This window comes from Carlito syrichta, unplaced genomic scaffold, assembly GCF_000164805.1.
Source record: "Carlito syrichta isolate Samal-C Ts95f unplaced genomic scaffold, Tarsius_syrichta-2.0.1 Scaffold90614, whole genome shotgun sequence".
Taxonomy (NCBI): domain Eukaryota; kingdom Metazoa; phylum Chordata; class Mammalia; order Primates; family Tarsiidae; genus Carlito; species Carlito syrichta.
The window spans coordinates 267,663-283,443 of NW_007034710.1; the positions used below are offsets into that span (position 1 = coordinate 267,663).

The 15,781-nt window shown below is 39.9% G+C and overlaps 1 protein-coding gene across 1 annotated transcript in view; it reads left to right on the top strand.

Annotated features, from left to right (window-relative positions):
- Window positions 1-12,798, top strand: part of PRKD3 (protein kinase D3) — a 61,334-nt gene extending 48,536 nt beyond the window's left edge. Inside the window, exons 14-18 of the mRNA XM_008058678.2 lie at window positions 6,631-6,792; window positions 7,025-7,123; window positions 10,129-10,396; window positions 11,521-11,606; window positions 12,415-12,798. Of these exons, the coding sequence (XP_008056869.1) occupies window positions 6,631-6,792; window positions 7,025-7,123; window positions 10,129-10,396; window positions 11,521-11,606; window positions 12,415-12,588 (789 nt within the window). The 3' untranslated portion in view covers window positions 12,589-12,798. The remainder of the gene's footprint in view (window positions 1-6,630; window positions 6,793-7,024; window positions 7,124-10,128; window positions 10,397-11,520; window positions 11,607-12,414) is intronic.
- The last annotated feature ends 2,983 nt before the right edge of the window (window positions 12,799-15,781 follow it).

Consider the following 15,781-nt stretch of genomic DNA (forward strand, 5'->3'; position numbering starts at 1 on the left):
ATAAAGTAAATGACTGTATGTTTTTCTTTTCATCTAACATTTTTACCCCTTTTGGAGTCATCTAGAACACCAAAATTTAGCTTGGACCATTTTCTGAATATTGTCACATAAATAATTATAATATGCAAATATTTATTAATCCATTGTACAGCTTTTGCATATTATAACAGAAATCATGGTCATATAATACTTAATGCTGTCAGATCCCCATTTGCTGGTGGGTGAAATTCAAGACACAGTCTCCTGAACTTATACTTCCTTGAAGAAGGTAAGAAAGTTACAAACATATGGTTAATTTTACATTTATTACATTATTGGTTCCTATTTAGTAACATTTGCCTCATTTTTTCAGAGGTGTAATAATCAAAAGCTTGTGGTCAGTTAGGTACCTATGGTCACATCGAGACTGCCTCTTCCTATAAAGTTACCACTAAACAGAATATTACCAGCATTCTGGCTCTGTGTTAGTGTGAATATATTGTTAGGGATTTTTGCATAGACACTCATTGTCCAACTGATGGGTAAAAAAATAAAAATGAAGGATGTATGCCTAAGGATTGTTTTCTCCTTGACACTTTGATCACACAGAGTGAACTACATATTGAAGCTTCTCCTCGCCACCTGTTAACAGCTATGAATTATAATAACTAAATTTAGGGATTTCTAGGTGACGCACAGTGTGAATAACTTTATTATTATATCCTTCTGGTTATTTTCATCAATATTGCCTGACTGGGAACAGATAGTAGTATGTCTCCAAATGATATGGTTTTCATACTAAATTCCCTTGTCTCATTCAAGATGTTGCCCAGGTAGCATCTCCTCAGTGAAGCTATACCCTCTGTCCAGCTTACACCCACCTCCCACCCCTGTTCTCCCCTGATCTTTCTATTCTCCATAGCACTCATCAACTCCATCCAACTGTTTTGTCTTTACTTTTCCAACTGATTTGCTGGTTTGTTTCCTATTGTCTTTCTCATCTTCCTAGAGTTAATAAGCTCCATGAGACAAGGGGTGAATCAAGAGTACCTACATAGTACTAGGCACATGGCAAAGTACTGGCACTTAATATTTAATGAACAAATATGTTTTATGTGGGAAATCATCTACAGTGCATTGTTAGATGAAAACAAGTAGGATGGAATGACTCCATTTGTGTCACTTTTCAAAGTAATGTGGGCCGGGGCTGGGTGGTTCACGCCTATAATTCCAGCACTTTGGGAGACTGAGACAAGAGGATTGCTTGAGCCCAGGAATTAATGACCAGCCTGGGCAGCATAACAAGGCCTCATATCTACAAAAGTAAAAAAATTTAAAAAATTAGCTGGGCACGGTGGCACACATCTGTAGTGCCAGCTACTCAGGAGACTGAGATGGGAGGATTGCCTGAGCCTAGGAGGCTGTGGTGAGCTGTGACACACCACTGCACTCCAGCCTGGGCAATAGTGAAGCCCCGACTTAAAAAAATAAGAGTGTGTATTTAGGGAGCACGTTGTGGGGCAGGAATGAAGTTGGGGAGGGAGGCTACTTTCACTTCCTAGACATGGTGTATATGGTGATGTAAACCGCTGTTTTTGCTGTTGCCTGAGAAGGATAGAGAAAAGAGGGAAAAGAGGGGTAGTGATCCACAGCTGCCTGTGTAAACCAGAAAATGTTATCAGAAACTCAGGGAAACTTCTGGTTTGAATATTGTGCTATAAACTCAGCATTCGCCCTTTCTCTTCCTAGACGTCACCCAAAAGCTATGAGAAAATGGTTGAACAGAAGGAAGCATACTCGGTCTTTAGTAGAAACAGAAAAGAATTCAGATCTACAGAGTAGGTCCATTTCCAAAAGCAGGGGCGATGAAGCATGGTGGATGCAGGAAGAGACACCACAGTAAGAACCACTGGTTCTTTACAGCTGCGATGTCCTCCCTAGGTCCTGTCCCCAGACAGAAAGCCAGGAGGGATCATGGTCTGCAAGATTTAATGCACAGCAGAGTGCAGATCATACTATACCAGATAACAGCATCATCGTTTACAAAGGAGAGCTAGAGAAGATACAAAGAAACAGACAAGCACATGAGTAGCCCCGGACAGATGGAGTAGACAGAAATAATTAACATACAAGGCTAAACAGAGTAAGGCAGAGCTAACTGCATTACACTGAAAAACAAAGAGTACCTCATTAATTCAGTAGAGGAATAGTAGAAACAGTATTCTTGGATCGTAATGCAATAAAAGTAGAAATAAAATCATAAGACCAAAAGCTCTTACTACCTGAAAACTTGAAAATATTATCTTAATTCTTGAATCAAAGAGCAAAATTAAAATTTCAGAATATTCTTAAGTAACCATGAAAATACTGTATATATCAGACCTTGGACTGTCGTTCAGAGACCAATTTATAACCTCGATTGTTGAGCAAGAAAGATTGAAATATGAACATCACATGTTCTCACTCATAAACGGACCTTGAACAATTATGGTAATACTATAAGAGAATGATTGGCAGTAGTGGGAAACTGCCAGGAGGGGGGCAGGGAAATTGGCAGTAGTGGGAGTCTGCCTGGGGAAGGGGGGGCACACCTCGTTAACAAGGGTACCTGCATAATGAACATTTGTATACCTAACCCTGAATTGTACCCCACATCTTTAAAATAAAAAAAAAAGAAAGAAAAGAAAGATTGAAGTAAGTGAATTAGGAGTCCAACTCAAGAAGTGAAAGAATGAACAATAAATAAGCCTAAGGAAAGTAGGCAGGATTAACAGATAAAAAATGGAAGTTAATAAATACAGAAAAGAAATAATAAATCCAAAATCTGTTTCTTAGTGCAGGGCAGGGAAAGGGTCATATATAAAAATAGCCAAACAATAAAGAAGAAATATAAAATTATCTTGGGGAGGTGACCACAGAAAAACAAAAGGAATCTGGGATACTTACTTAACTCTATCGAAGAGAAATTTGGAAACTTGGGTAAAACAGGTAATTCTCTATGAAAGAATAGTTTATTAAAAGAGATTTAAACAAACCATCCAGGTGCAGTGGCTCATACCTGTAATTTCAGCATTTTAGGAAGCCAAGGCAGGAAGATCACCTGAGGTCAGAAGTTCAAGAAAATTGAAATAGAGGAAGGTGTTAGGAGAAGTATAATATTATAACACATCTCTGCTTTTGTGTGTCCACACGTTATTGTAAAAGAGGGTGGGGGGGTGGGGAGAAACTAAGAGCTAGCCAATTATAGCATAGGATATAGTCACACTTCTCTGCCTCATTGTAAATGTTACAACAATCTGAGCCTTCCACTGCTTGCAGCCATCATCACATCCACCACTGGGGGGCATTTTGCTTTCATTTTACCACCACTGGGGGGCATTTTGCTTTCATTTATCTACTATTAAGTTTTGTCATTTTTAATTTTGCTACTTGGAAATTGATGTCATTAAGTTGTTTTAAAATGGTTACTAAACAGGTTTATTTTGCATGTGCTGTTTCATTTTCTAAGCCTTTTTAAAAACACCTCCCATCATGCAGATATGAAGCTAAAACAACTAAGATATTCTGTGCCCTCAGGGAACATAGCTGATGAGAGTAAAATACATGCACTCATGACTGTTACGCAGGTGGATACGTATCACTGCATGTACACAGTGTAGGGGAAACTACTGCAGAAAGATCATGTGGGCTCAAGTTAGGGCAGCTTCAGTAGGAATTGAGAGATGACCATGCCCACCTAACAATCCACCATGAGAAAAATAAAAGGCATTGAATTCAACAAAGAGGAAGTCAAATTATCTCTGCGAATGACATGATTGTGTATCTAGAAAGCCCTAATGATTCCTCCCAGAGGCTTCTAGACCTGATAAACGACTTCAGTAAAGTCTCATAAAACAAAGTCAACGTACAAAAATCAATAGTACTTCTATACACCAATAACACTGAAGCCAAGAACCAAATCAAGAGCTTAATCCCATTTATAGTAGCCACAAAAAAAATACCTAGGATACACCTAACCAAGGAGGTGAATGATCTCTATAAGGAGAAATACAAAACACTGATGAAAGAAATTGTAGATAATGCAAACCAAAAGGAAGAACATCTCATGTTCATGGATTGGAAGAAGCGATATTGTTAAAATGACCATACTGCTGAAAGCAATCTAGGTTTGACACAATCCTTATCAAAATACCAACATCATTTTTCACAGAACAATCCGGTTTATATGGAACCAAAAAAGGGCCTGAATAGCCAAGCAGTCCTAAGTAAAAAGCATCACACTGACTTCAAATTATGGTACAAGGCCATAATAACTAAAACAGCATGGTACTAGTACAAGAACAGATCAATGGAACAGAATGGAGATTTTGCAAATAACTAAAAATTACTATTAGACCCAGAAATTCCATTACTAGGGAGCTACCCAGAGGAAGTCAGCATTTAAGATAACTGAGACCAGGTGTAGTGCCTTATACCTGTAATCTCCACACTTAGCCTGAGCAACATGGTGACACCTTATCTCTACAAGATAATAAAAAAATTAACTGGGTGGTACATGCCTGTACTCCCACTTCCTTGGGAGGCTCAGGCGAGAGGATCACCTGAGCCCAGGAGGTCAGAACTGCAGTGAGCCGTGATCCTTGCCACTGCATTCCAGCCTACATGACAGAATGAAACCCTGACTCAAAAAAAAGAGAAAAAGGTGTCTACTTCTGTGTTCACTGCAGCACTATTCACAATAGCAAAATAATAGAACCAACTTGCATGCCCACTGATTGGATAAAATGTGGTCTGTACACCACAGAATACTTTGCAGCCATAAAACAGAACAAAATCATGTCCTTTGCAGCAACATGGATGGAGCTGAAGAACATCCTAAGTGAACTAACTCAAAAGCAGAAAGCCAAACACCGCATGTTCTCACTTATTTGCGGGAGCTAAATGGCCACAAAGATGGAAATGAAAGACACTGGGGACACTAAAAGGTGGGAGGCAGGGAGGGGGTTTAGGGTTAAATTTTTTTTTTAATTGGGAGATGATGGTGGGTTCACAAAACATTTTAGAGATGGAACTCACATACCTCACATAGACCAAAAAAGTTGGTCCTCATAACATAATCAGGTTACCCATATTAAGGAAAAAGTGTAAGAAAAGTATGCTTATGCTCCCTGTGATAGGGTTATGACCCAGTAAGCCCATCATAAATTGAAGATATCGTTAAGCAGAAAATGAGCTTAATACATTCAACCTACCAAACGTCACACCTTCACCTTTACCTATCTTAGATTCAGCACACTTGCATTGGCCTACAGTTGAGCATGGTCATCCAACACAGAGCCTGTTTTATAATGAAGTGTTGGATAGCTCATGTGATTTGTAGATAGTGGACTGAAAGTATTAATACAAAAACAGAATAGCTGTGTGGGTACTGGAAGTATGGTTTCTACTGAATGAATGCCTGTTTTCAGATCCACATCATAAAGTTGAAATTGTAAGTTGGGGGCCACCTATATTTCTATTAATAAGGATTAAAAAGTTTGCTGGGCTCGGTGGCTCAGCCTGTAATCCCGCGCCTTTGGGAGGCTGAGGTGAGTGGATTGCCTGAGCCCGCGGGTTCGAGACCCGCCTGGGCAGCGAGACCTCATCTCTACAATAAATCAAAAAATCAGCCGGATATGGTAGCGTTCTGCCAGTAGAACATAAGATAGATTGCTTTTCATAAGCAGAAACAGTGTGCCGTTCATCTTTGTGCAGCTCCAATCCTTTAACCTAGTTGTGCTCAAGAAACCTGGGATGATGGAGGTAGAGATGCTGAGCCTAGAAAGAGAGATGAGTTAGGAGAAGACTTAGATAAGTAGCTACCTTAGAAACAAAAGCATCTCTTGGGCAAAAACCTTCACAAATACAGCCCCCAAAGAGCTAGAGCTCTGTGTAATTGGCTAAAAATCGGTTGGTAATTGGTACCTATTCAGGGACACCATAAGATTAGAGCGCTGTCAGAAGTATATTAAGTGCATTTTCTATTTAGGATACTTTCAATATATGATGGGCTTATCAGGGCATAACGCCATAAGTCAAGGAGCATCTGTATACTTTTTTCCTTAAAATATGGGTACCTCACCGGGTGTGATGGCTGAAGCCTGTAATCCCAGCACTTTGGGAGGCCAAGGCTAGAGTATTGCCTGAGCCCAGGAGTTTGAGACCAGCCTAGACAGCATGACAAGACTTCAACTCTACGATAAATAAAAAAAGTTAGCCTGTCATGGTGGTGCATACCTATAGTGCTACAGTTCCAGCTACTTGGAAGGCTAAAGCAGAAGGATCGCATGAATCCAGCAGGTTGAGGCTGCAGTGGCTGTGAGTGTGCTACTGTACTCCAGCCTGGGCAACAGAGTGAGACTCCTACTCAAAAGAAAAAGAAGACAGTCACTTCCCTCAGGATAACACTCTCCAGTACACAACTTGGAAAACCAGAATCTAAGGCACTTATTAATTGCAGTTTTTATTTTGTTTGCTTTTATTTATTTTTGTAAGCTGTTTTTCCTTCTGTGCCATGTAATTAATATAATCATGATACTCTGTTGGGTATTTTCATAGTAAAGCTGTTTCTGCCTAAGTTGGTCACATCACTATCCTGCAACCTCTTTGCAGAATCTGCACCATCCTGGGATCGTAAACTTGGAGTGTATGTTTGAAACCCCAGAGAGAGTCTTTGTGGTAATGGAAAAGCTGCATGGAGACATGTTGGAAATGATTCTGTCGAGTGAGAAAAGCCGGCTTCCAGAACGAATTACTAAATTCATGGTCACACAGGTATTTTTAACTCTGTTGAAACCAGAGAATAAGAACTAAGATAATTACATAGTAGTGCTTTTACATATTGGGCAATTGTGGGAACTGTTAACCTTGAAGAACCAAATAGCACACTATTTTAGCAAATCTTGATGAACTGTGCTGGAGTTTTCAAATTATTACACCATTCTAGGAGTCACATTGAGATTTAACTGATTTTCTAGACATTGAAAAAAATCATTTTTCTTAACAGATACTTGTTGCTTTGAGGAATCTGCATTTTAAGAACATAGTGCACTGTGATTTAAAGCCAGAAAACGTGCTGCTGGCATCAGCGGAGCCATTTCCTCAGGTGAGAAATTCTCCAGAACCTTTCGGAGAAAGATGTTAAATGATTCTGACCGCATTTACGAAGTACCAACATAATGAAAGGCAGTGTGCTGGGTGCTGCAGGTTCAAACGCATGCCATCTTACGGAAATGGTTTTTAGCCTGTAAATACCAGTGAGGTTCAGTAACTAAATAGCTTGAATTCAGACTTCATTGTATTATGTTCACGAAGACTTAAGACCTTGCCAGACCTCAAGGAGTAACTGTGCATGTAGACTGCCGTTCACCACCTACAGGCTGGGAATCAAGAGGGTGAGAAGCAGCCTGTGTTGGTGGGTGGCGACCAGGATGAGCTCCTCATAGATGAAACCAACCAAGGTATCACTTGAAGGTGGAGTACAGATTTCAGTGGAGGTTAGGCAGCCCACTCCTTTTCCTTTTTAGAGTACTGTATCTCAAACACTGTTACCAAAACCAACGTAAGAAAAGCATTTCCCATCACTGCCGCATTCACATACGTGACATTATCATGTGCGTGAATCCTGGTTATGTGTGGTACACGCTGGTTTTTTTTTTTTTTTTTTTTTGAGTGGAAGTCTCACTCTGTCACCCAGACTGGAGTGCAGTGGCCGCTTCCGGCCACCGCAGCCTCGACCTGCTGGGCTCCGGCGATCCTTCCGCCTCAGCCTTCCAAGTAGCCGGAATTACAGGCATGCGCCACCACGCCCGGCTGATTTTTTGATTTATTGTAGAGATGAGGTCTCACTGCCCAGGCGGGTCTCGAACCCGCGGACTCAGGCAATCCACTCACCTCAGCCTCCCAAAGGCGCGGGATTACAGGCTGAGCCACCGAGCCCAGCTTGGTTTTTTTTTTAATTCAGTTGAGTTTCAGTTTTTTTAAAGTGTTGATCTTGATCCACTAAATAGATTTTATGACTTACTAAATGGAGCATAACTCAAATTTTTAAATGACTGTTCTGAGCCAGGCATCTTAGCTCATGCCTATAATCACAGTGCTTTGGGAGGCTGAGGCCATAGGATCACTTGAGCTGAGGAGTTCATGATGAGTTGGACAACATAGCGAGACCCTGTCTCTCCAAATTTGGTTTTTTTTTTTAACTAACTTTATGAAATCCATGGTGGTGGTGGTTGCGGTGGTACCTGCAACCGTTTTTCATGATTGTCATAGATGACGCCTCCAATCAGCTAGAATATCCGTTGCCAAACTATTACTTATGTACATTTGAAATATGTACAGTTAGACAAATGGCTAGAATAAGGACAAGAGGTAGCTGTTTTGCTTGATAAGTACAACTAAAATTGTCTTTTCAAATAGATGTATTTTTAAAAATCACTCATTTATGATTTCTGTGTGGTTAAAATTGATTCCCTTTCATGGTGAGGCTTAAGGGTCCCCAAGTAGTTGGTGCAGTGTTTTAAATAAACTGCTTCAATGTATTATCGCATTTGATCTTCAAAATAGTATAGGCAGAGGCTGCACACCCCTGTGGTTATGGCTAAGACTCCAACTTTCTGACCTCTGCTTTAGTGAGCCAGTTTTTCAATTAGGAGCAAAGGGGAAGTAATATATCGTTCACTTGCTGCTTTTTTTTCCCTCAAGTGCTTGCCATGGCTCCACTTCTTTAATCAGCTGTCAAACTGCCAAGTCATCTTGACTTTACTGAGATGTTAGTTGAAATCTGGCTCTTAACCAGAAAAAACAAACAAACAAAAAAAAAACGTATTTCCTCAAGGTCAGTACTCCTAACTTCAAAGATGCAAATAAAGCAGCCAAATTCAGTAATGACATAGCAAATGTCATTCATAAAAACATGTGTCAGAGTTCATCTCCCAGCACAGCAAGCAGTATTTGACTGTATCTTCATGTCTTTGTTTTCCAGTCACTATTTATACCACTATTTTCTAGAGGCAAACTCCCTGTCCTCTCAGTGTACCCTAATGTTAGTTCTGAAGACATTTTGTGAGTCAGAGCATTTCCTCCAGAAAGTACGTGGCATCTGCTTGTTCAGCGTGGATGCAGCCATGAATCACCAACATCTGAGCCTCTACAAAAAGATGGGCAGCAAGCTAAAATGTTCTGAGTTCTACCAAGCTCACCACACTTCCAGAACTTTCTTCCCAAGAGGACATGGTAGTAACCATGGCTGCCTTCACATATAACTTCTTTCAGATTCAAACATCTGATTAGTAATAACCTATTCCATAGTCATGGGAAACACTGTTGCCCTTACTCTTGGGAGCAGCCTCCAGCATTGCTCCTACTATCCACACTAAGAGTTACCTTGGGTTGGACGCAGTCACGCACACCTGAAGCTACTTGGGAGGCTGAGGCAGAAGGATCTCCTGAGCCCAGGAGGTCAAAGCTGCAGTGAGCCAGCCTGAGCAGCACAGTGAGACCCCTCAAAAAAAAGGGGGTTATCTTTAACAATCTTGAACACACCCCAGTTTTATTTACTTGCCAATTTATAGTGTCTTTGCAAAAAGAGATTTTAAGGATTAAGTAAAATAAAGGATGTTTTTAAATACTGCTACTTGTTTTTCATTCAGCATTTATTGAGTACTTTTATGTGTCCAGGCACCATGAGACCACTGAAACACATGATTCCTGCTCACAGATTATAGAAAAGTGATGTCCTTACAGGACAGTGGTGAAAGATCAGCACCCTCCATTTCATCCAAAACCTGAACGCTGACAACAGCAGTCTGGCATTTGGCATTCTGAAAGCTAGAATGGGAAAGTTCTTCTGAAATAAGCACAGGAAAAAATTCTTCACACTGTCAGTCAGGATCACAGGGCTATAAATGTATCTGTTTTTTGGGAGAAGAATATTTTACCATTTTCCTATTCCTATCTACAGCTGTCAGATTTTCATAACTGGTAGAGCTGGCAATATGTTGAAATAACACTGCATCATATTTAGGGACAGTAGGGGATCTACGCATAGACTGACATATAGTTATATATGGAAGACACGATAATATAAAATTACCCTCCTTCGGTTGCCAGGTGAAGCTGTGCGACTTTGGGTTTGCACGCATCATCGGTGAGAAGTCCTTCAGGAGGTCTGTGGTGGGCACGCCAGCGTACTTGGCCCCGGAGGTTCTCAGGAGCAAAGGCTACAATCGCTCTCTAGATATGTGGTCAGTGGGGGTCATCGTCTATGTGAGCCTCAGTGGCACGTTTCCTTTTAATGAGGATGAAGATATAAATGACCAAATCCAAAATGCTGCATTTATGTACCCACCAAACCCATGGAGAGAAATTTCTGGTGAAGGTAAAAAAAAAAAAAAAAGTTTTGGCTCTATGTTTATTAGTCTAAAAATATTTGTAATCCCAAATCAGTGTCTCTTCTGACTTTCCTTGCTAATATCTCCCATTTAGCCTCCAGCTCCAGTTAGTTACTCACTTTTGACCACTCTTCCTTGTGCACTGTCTTTTCTTCTCTGTCTTCCTTACAGTTCTCAGGCCCAGCACTAACCCAAGTACCTCATTCTGAAAGTACCAAAATGCCTTTTTTGCGGTCATATTAGATCTCTTTTCCAGTCCTCCCCAGCCACCACGGCCAGATCATCTTCAGGAAACATTATCTTCATCTTACTGTCTCCCAAGCACTTGACCTCTCCAACTACCTTTGCAGCTGTAGATCTCGGATGGGGCCCAAGCTTGCCTTTCAGCATAGCCTCATCTCCCATGATTCCCCCCACAACCTGGCTGTTTCCTCTTCTGCACCGTTTCCTACAATTTGCTTGGGCCTTTTTCCCCCTGCCTACAATCACTATATACACCAGCACACCCTGAACCTGTTTGTTAAAATTGTGAACTTTTGGCAATAAGTTGCTACCTCAATCTAACCATGCCTGTAGAGGCAGTGGCTTTGGCTGCTTTTCCAGACCAAGCCAGGGATTAGAGAGCAACACAGTATCATTGGAGGGAGAATCAGCCTGTAATCAGAGTCTGTTTTATTCATCTTTAAATAGTAATGGCGAACACCTACTTAGTACTCACATGTAAGCACTGTTCTAAGCCCTTTATGTAAACTGACTTAATCTTATCAACTTTATTTCATAAATGAGGAAAAGGAGGCATAGCATAGTTTAGTAACTGGCCCATATCACACAGCTAGTCAGTAGCAGAACCAGTTGAGCCCAGGTAGTCTGGTTCCAGAGTGTGGATTTCAACGTGTACCCTATTCTGCTTTCTAAGTAAAATGAAAATTTGCTGGGTACACTTAATTCAGTAAACATTTATGGATCACTTTACATGTTAAATTTCATGTCCTTGAGAAGCAGAAATCCTTCAACTCTACATTCCTGTGGGTGGAACTCTCTTCTAGGAGTCATAGGTTTGGGGTCCTCTACACACCTCAATTCATGTTTCTCATTTTGTCTTTTCTCTTAGCAATTGATTTGATAAACAACCTACTTCAAGTGAAGATGAGAAAACGTTACAGTGTTGACAAATCTCTTAGTCATCCCTGGCTACAGGTAAAAAAAAATGTATTATCTCTTTGGTGAATCTCATTTGAGCAGTTCACTAGGATTTGTCTTGCTTAATGAAACCACCTAAGACCAACAGATTCTACACATTCCTTAGAAGAATGTAAGTGATTAATCTGTAGGACACCATTTAGATAGGTGTTGAGAGGCAGTTACAAGCCCATGAACTGAAAGCAGTGGCTTAGCCTTTCATAGGGCTTATGTGTTCATCTTTTTGTAAGATTAGCGTGATGTCTTAGTGTATCAAATATATTTTATGTTAAATGTCCACTAAAAGGCTTATTTTTGCATCAGAGATAGCAAAAAAATGCCATTTAAAATATCAGGGTGCCAAAAAAATGTATACACATTTTAAGAACTGTTATGTATGTATTACTTTTCGAAGTTGAATTAAATTATGGTAGCAATGTGTAGTATGGCATTTGCTCAACCATGCTTCCACCATTTTATTTGACTGTACTGCCTGTCACATGGTGATGCTAGCATTCATTTGATAACGCCACCTTTTGAGTGAATGTCATACTTAAGATATGTATAATTTTAGTACCCCCTGTATGTTTGACTTGATACCCCTGCAAACTTTAGAGTAAGGAGAAAACCTGTAAAACTAAGTGTTTTAGTATTATAAAATGTTTTAGTGATTATTAGCCACCTCAGAAGCCTGAAGTAATTTTTTTTAATTTCAGAAACTAGTTACTTTCCTTCATTAAAGACCCTGAATTTGAAAAAGCATTTATCATTGTTGACTTAACAATATTTTGTTTTACGTTTCATAATCACTTCATTTTTTTCCTAGGATTATCAGACTTGGCTTGACCTTAGAGAATTTGAAACTCGCATTGGAGAACGTTACATTACACATGAAAGTGATGATGCTCGCTGGGAGATACATGCATACACACACAACCTTGTTTACCCAAAGCACTTCATCATGGCTCCTAATCCAGACGATATGGAAGAAGACCCTTAATTCCAAATGAGCTCACTCAGTGAGGAAACATTCATTCTGTGGCCTGAAATATATTGTTCTTTGTAGGTTGTCGTCTGCAAGTGCAAAGACGTGAGGAAACAGACATCATCGGCGACACCAACACTGTAGTTCATAATGAGTAGGTACAGGAGGGAAACACTCACCATGAGTCAAGGTGAAGCTTTTTATAACCTTTTGTAACATATGCAATAACTGGTTTTGTATTATTTCCTAATCTTTCACTTTAGTACATTAGTACCACTTAATTTATCTTCCCTTTCCTATTTTTACATTTTTTTAAAAAAGGCAAAAAAAGGTCAAGCTAGGGTCCAGTTACCGCAGTTTGACCAAATCATACATTATAAGGCTGATTACTAGACAGTTTGTATTTAAGATATAACTGTGAGGTGACCAATATGTGATTTTATTCTAAGGACTTTTAGCATTTGTTGAACCGACCATGGAGGCACTGAGGGGTCTTTCCTGGATGCCTAGAAAAGGTGTGGTGGGCTGCTTGCCCTTTCTCTGTTGGGTCAGTCGGGACTCCAAAGCAGTGCTTCCTAACCTGGAGCTGCTGCTCTGAATATGCTCCCCAAAACATCAAAATCAGCTTTCACCTTTTGTGAGTATGTTACCACGGCCTCTAAGATAATCTGGGACAACTGATGTTACAAAACGAGGAGAGGGACTGCGGGTCTAAGTGCCGAGTCGTTCCTGTGCCTTCACATGGCTCAGCTCCGCTGCTAAATACTCACACTCTGACGGACCCCATCCTGATGCCAGCACTGGATTCCAGCATTCAGTGGCTACAGCGCTAACCTCGAATAACAAGTTTATCTTTATCCAGGATTCAGTAATTAGTGGGAGAAAAACATATACTAAAAGGAAGGCCAGTGCATGGTCAGTTAAAACTGCAGTTACTGTATAGCAAACAATTGCTTTTTTTCTTCCCTTAGCTTATTGGAGGGCTCTGCAGGTATCTCAGATGTTTTTTATTGTTGTTGAGTAGCGTTGCACTCAGTCACCCAGGCTGGAGTACAGCAGCACAATCACGGCTCACCACAGCCTGGACCTGCTGGGCTCAGGTGATCCATCCACATCAGCCTTCTGAGTAGCTGGGGCTACAGGCACATGCCACCATACCCGGCTAATTTATATTTTGTAGAGAGACGGTCTCACTATGTTGCCCAGGCTAGTCTTGAACTCCTGGGCTCAAACACTCCTCTTGCCTTGGCCTCCTAAAGTATTGGGATTGTTTGGGGGGATGAGGAGAGATGGGCAAGAAGCAGTTCATAAAGGTGGGACTATATTATCAGTACAGCAAATTAAAGAATAAAAAAAGTACTTCTTTTAATATTTCAGCTCCAGCAGCCAGCTATTTTTAAAATAGTTACTAATGTTTTCCCCAAAGAAAGTTAAGATCTGGTACATCCGCCTGTTAGAAATCTATTGGCTTTTTCTTTCTTCATTCCTCAGTAATTGTGGTAAACCTTTTTTTTCTTCCCCATTCTAAGAAGAGTAAAAGTGCTAAAGATTTGGAGTCAGAAGATCTGGGTGTAAGTCTTGGCTCCATCATTTATTAGCTATGTTGGCCTGGGAAGATGACAGTCCTTAGTTCCTCAATCTGTAAAATGAAAATAGTAATTCTTGCCTCTACCTTCCTCACAGTGTTGTTGTGAAGATCAGATATGTATGAATGTAGTCAGTAAACTAAGTGTTAATTATCATTGTCCGCTGGAGTTGAGATGGCAAAGGAAAAGAGTGTTCGTGTGTGTGAACAGACTAAGAGAAGGCTTTAGAGACCCCTGAAGCTACTCTCCTACCCAGGACTAAAGTATCCTTGAGAGAACAGTAGCAGATGTTATGCTCCTGTGTGCTAAGTTCTTTATATGTTTTACTGACAACAGCCATAGTGGTGAGTGCATTCTGAACCCCTTCTTACAGATAGGGAAGCTGAGGCACAAGGAGATTAACCAGCTGCCAAAGTTCACAGTTAGTGCATGAAGAAGCCAGGCAGTATGGCTCTGAGCCCCTCTCAACCCTCCTAAGCACTGTGCTTCTGTATCTCAGGAGACATTCCCTGTCTCTCAATCATTTGTTCTCAAACAGGAGTTTCAAAAAGTAAACCAAATTTTGAAAAAACATTTTAGTAATGTTATTTTCCCTGGGATAAAGGATGATCTCCCCAGATTTCTCCCAAGTAAGACTATGTCTATCAACATGCACAAAATGGAATAACAGTCACTAGGCTACTTGCTGGCGTTTCACTGCGAAAGGTGAAGATTAACTGGAACCATGCTCATTTGCTATACTTACATAATCTAACATCACAAGCCATGAAATTAATTTGCACTCTTTTTTTGTTTTTGTTGTTGAATGCCTAAGAACTTTTCTAGAGATTTTTAAAGGCACTGTTAGATCATTGGAGTGGAGTAATCACTCCAGATGTATAATCTGCTTAACCTTCTGTCTTGAAGTCTAATTGTTTATGTGTAAGAAATAATTGTTAGAAACATTTAATAATGTACAAAGTAGTCTGTAATGACACTGTTCAGTACATTTTTGTATTTTTTTGTTACATCTAACTTTATGTAAATATACTCAAAGAAGCTTGATAATAAAATGTATTTCTGTATCGCCATACTTTTCCATGTAAAAACCTGAGCCTATCTGTAATAGAGGTATACAAAGAAAATTTTATTTGGTTGTGTTATATTCCCAGGAGTCCTAGTTATAGAACTATTTTGAAAACAGTATTTGTAAATGGAACTAATGCTATATTTAAAAGCACTGATTTTTTTTTAACCTGCCAAAAATAAAAAAAAAAACCAAAAACCTCATTTTTACAATTTTATACTAAATTTGAGGTGATTATCTGGGGGTCTCATTACTTGGAATGGAAGTTTGGAATTATGATAAACTGTTCAGGAGCTACCACCAAATTATTCAACTCTTGTAACTACCAGAAAGAAGATTTAGAAAAATTAAAAACCTAGTATCAAATACATTTTCTAGTTTTAAAGCTATAAAGTACCGCCATACTCTTCCTCCTTCATTTGAAAAACTTTCACAGATTTGGGAGGAAACAACTGTGGACATTCACATCTTTCAAAAATTCTCCCAACCAAGTCTTTGGAAAAGGAAAATAAATAAGGAAACAGTAAGAGTGACCAGGAATGGCCCAAGGCAGGGC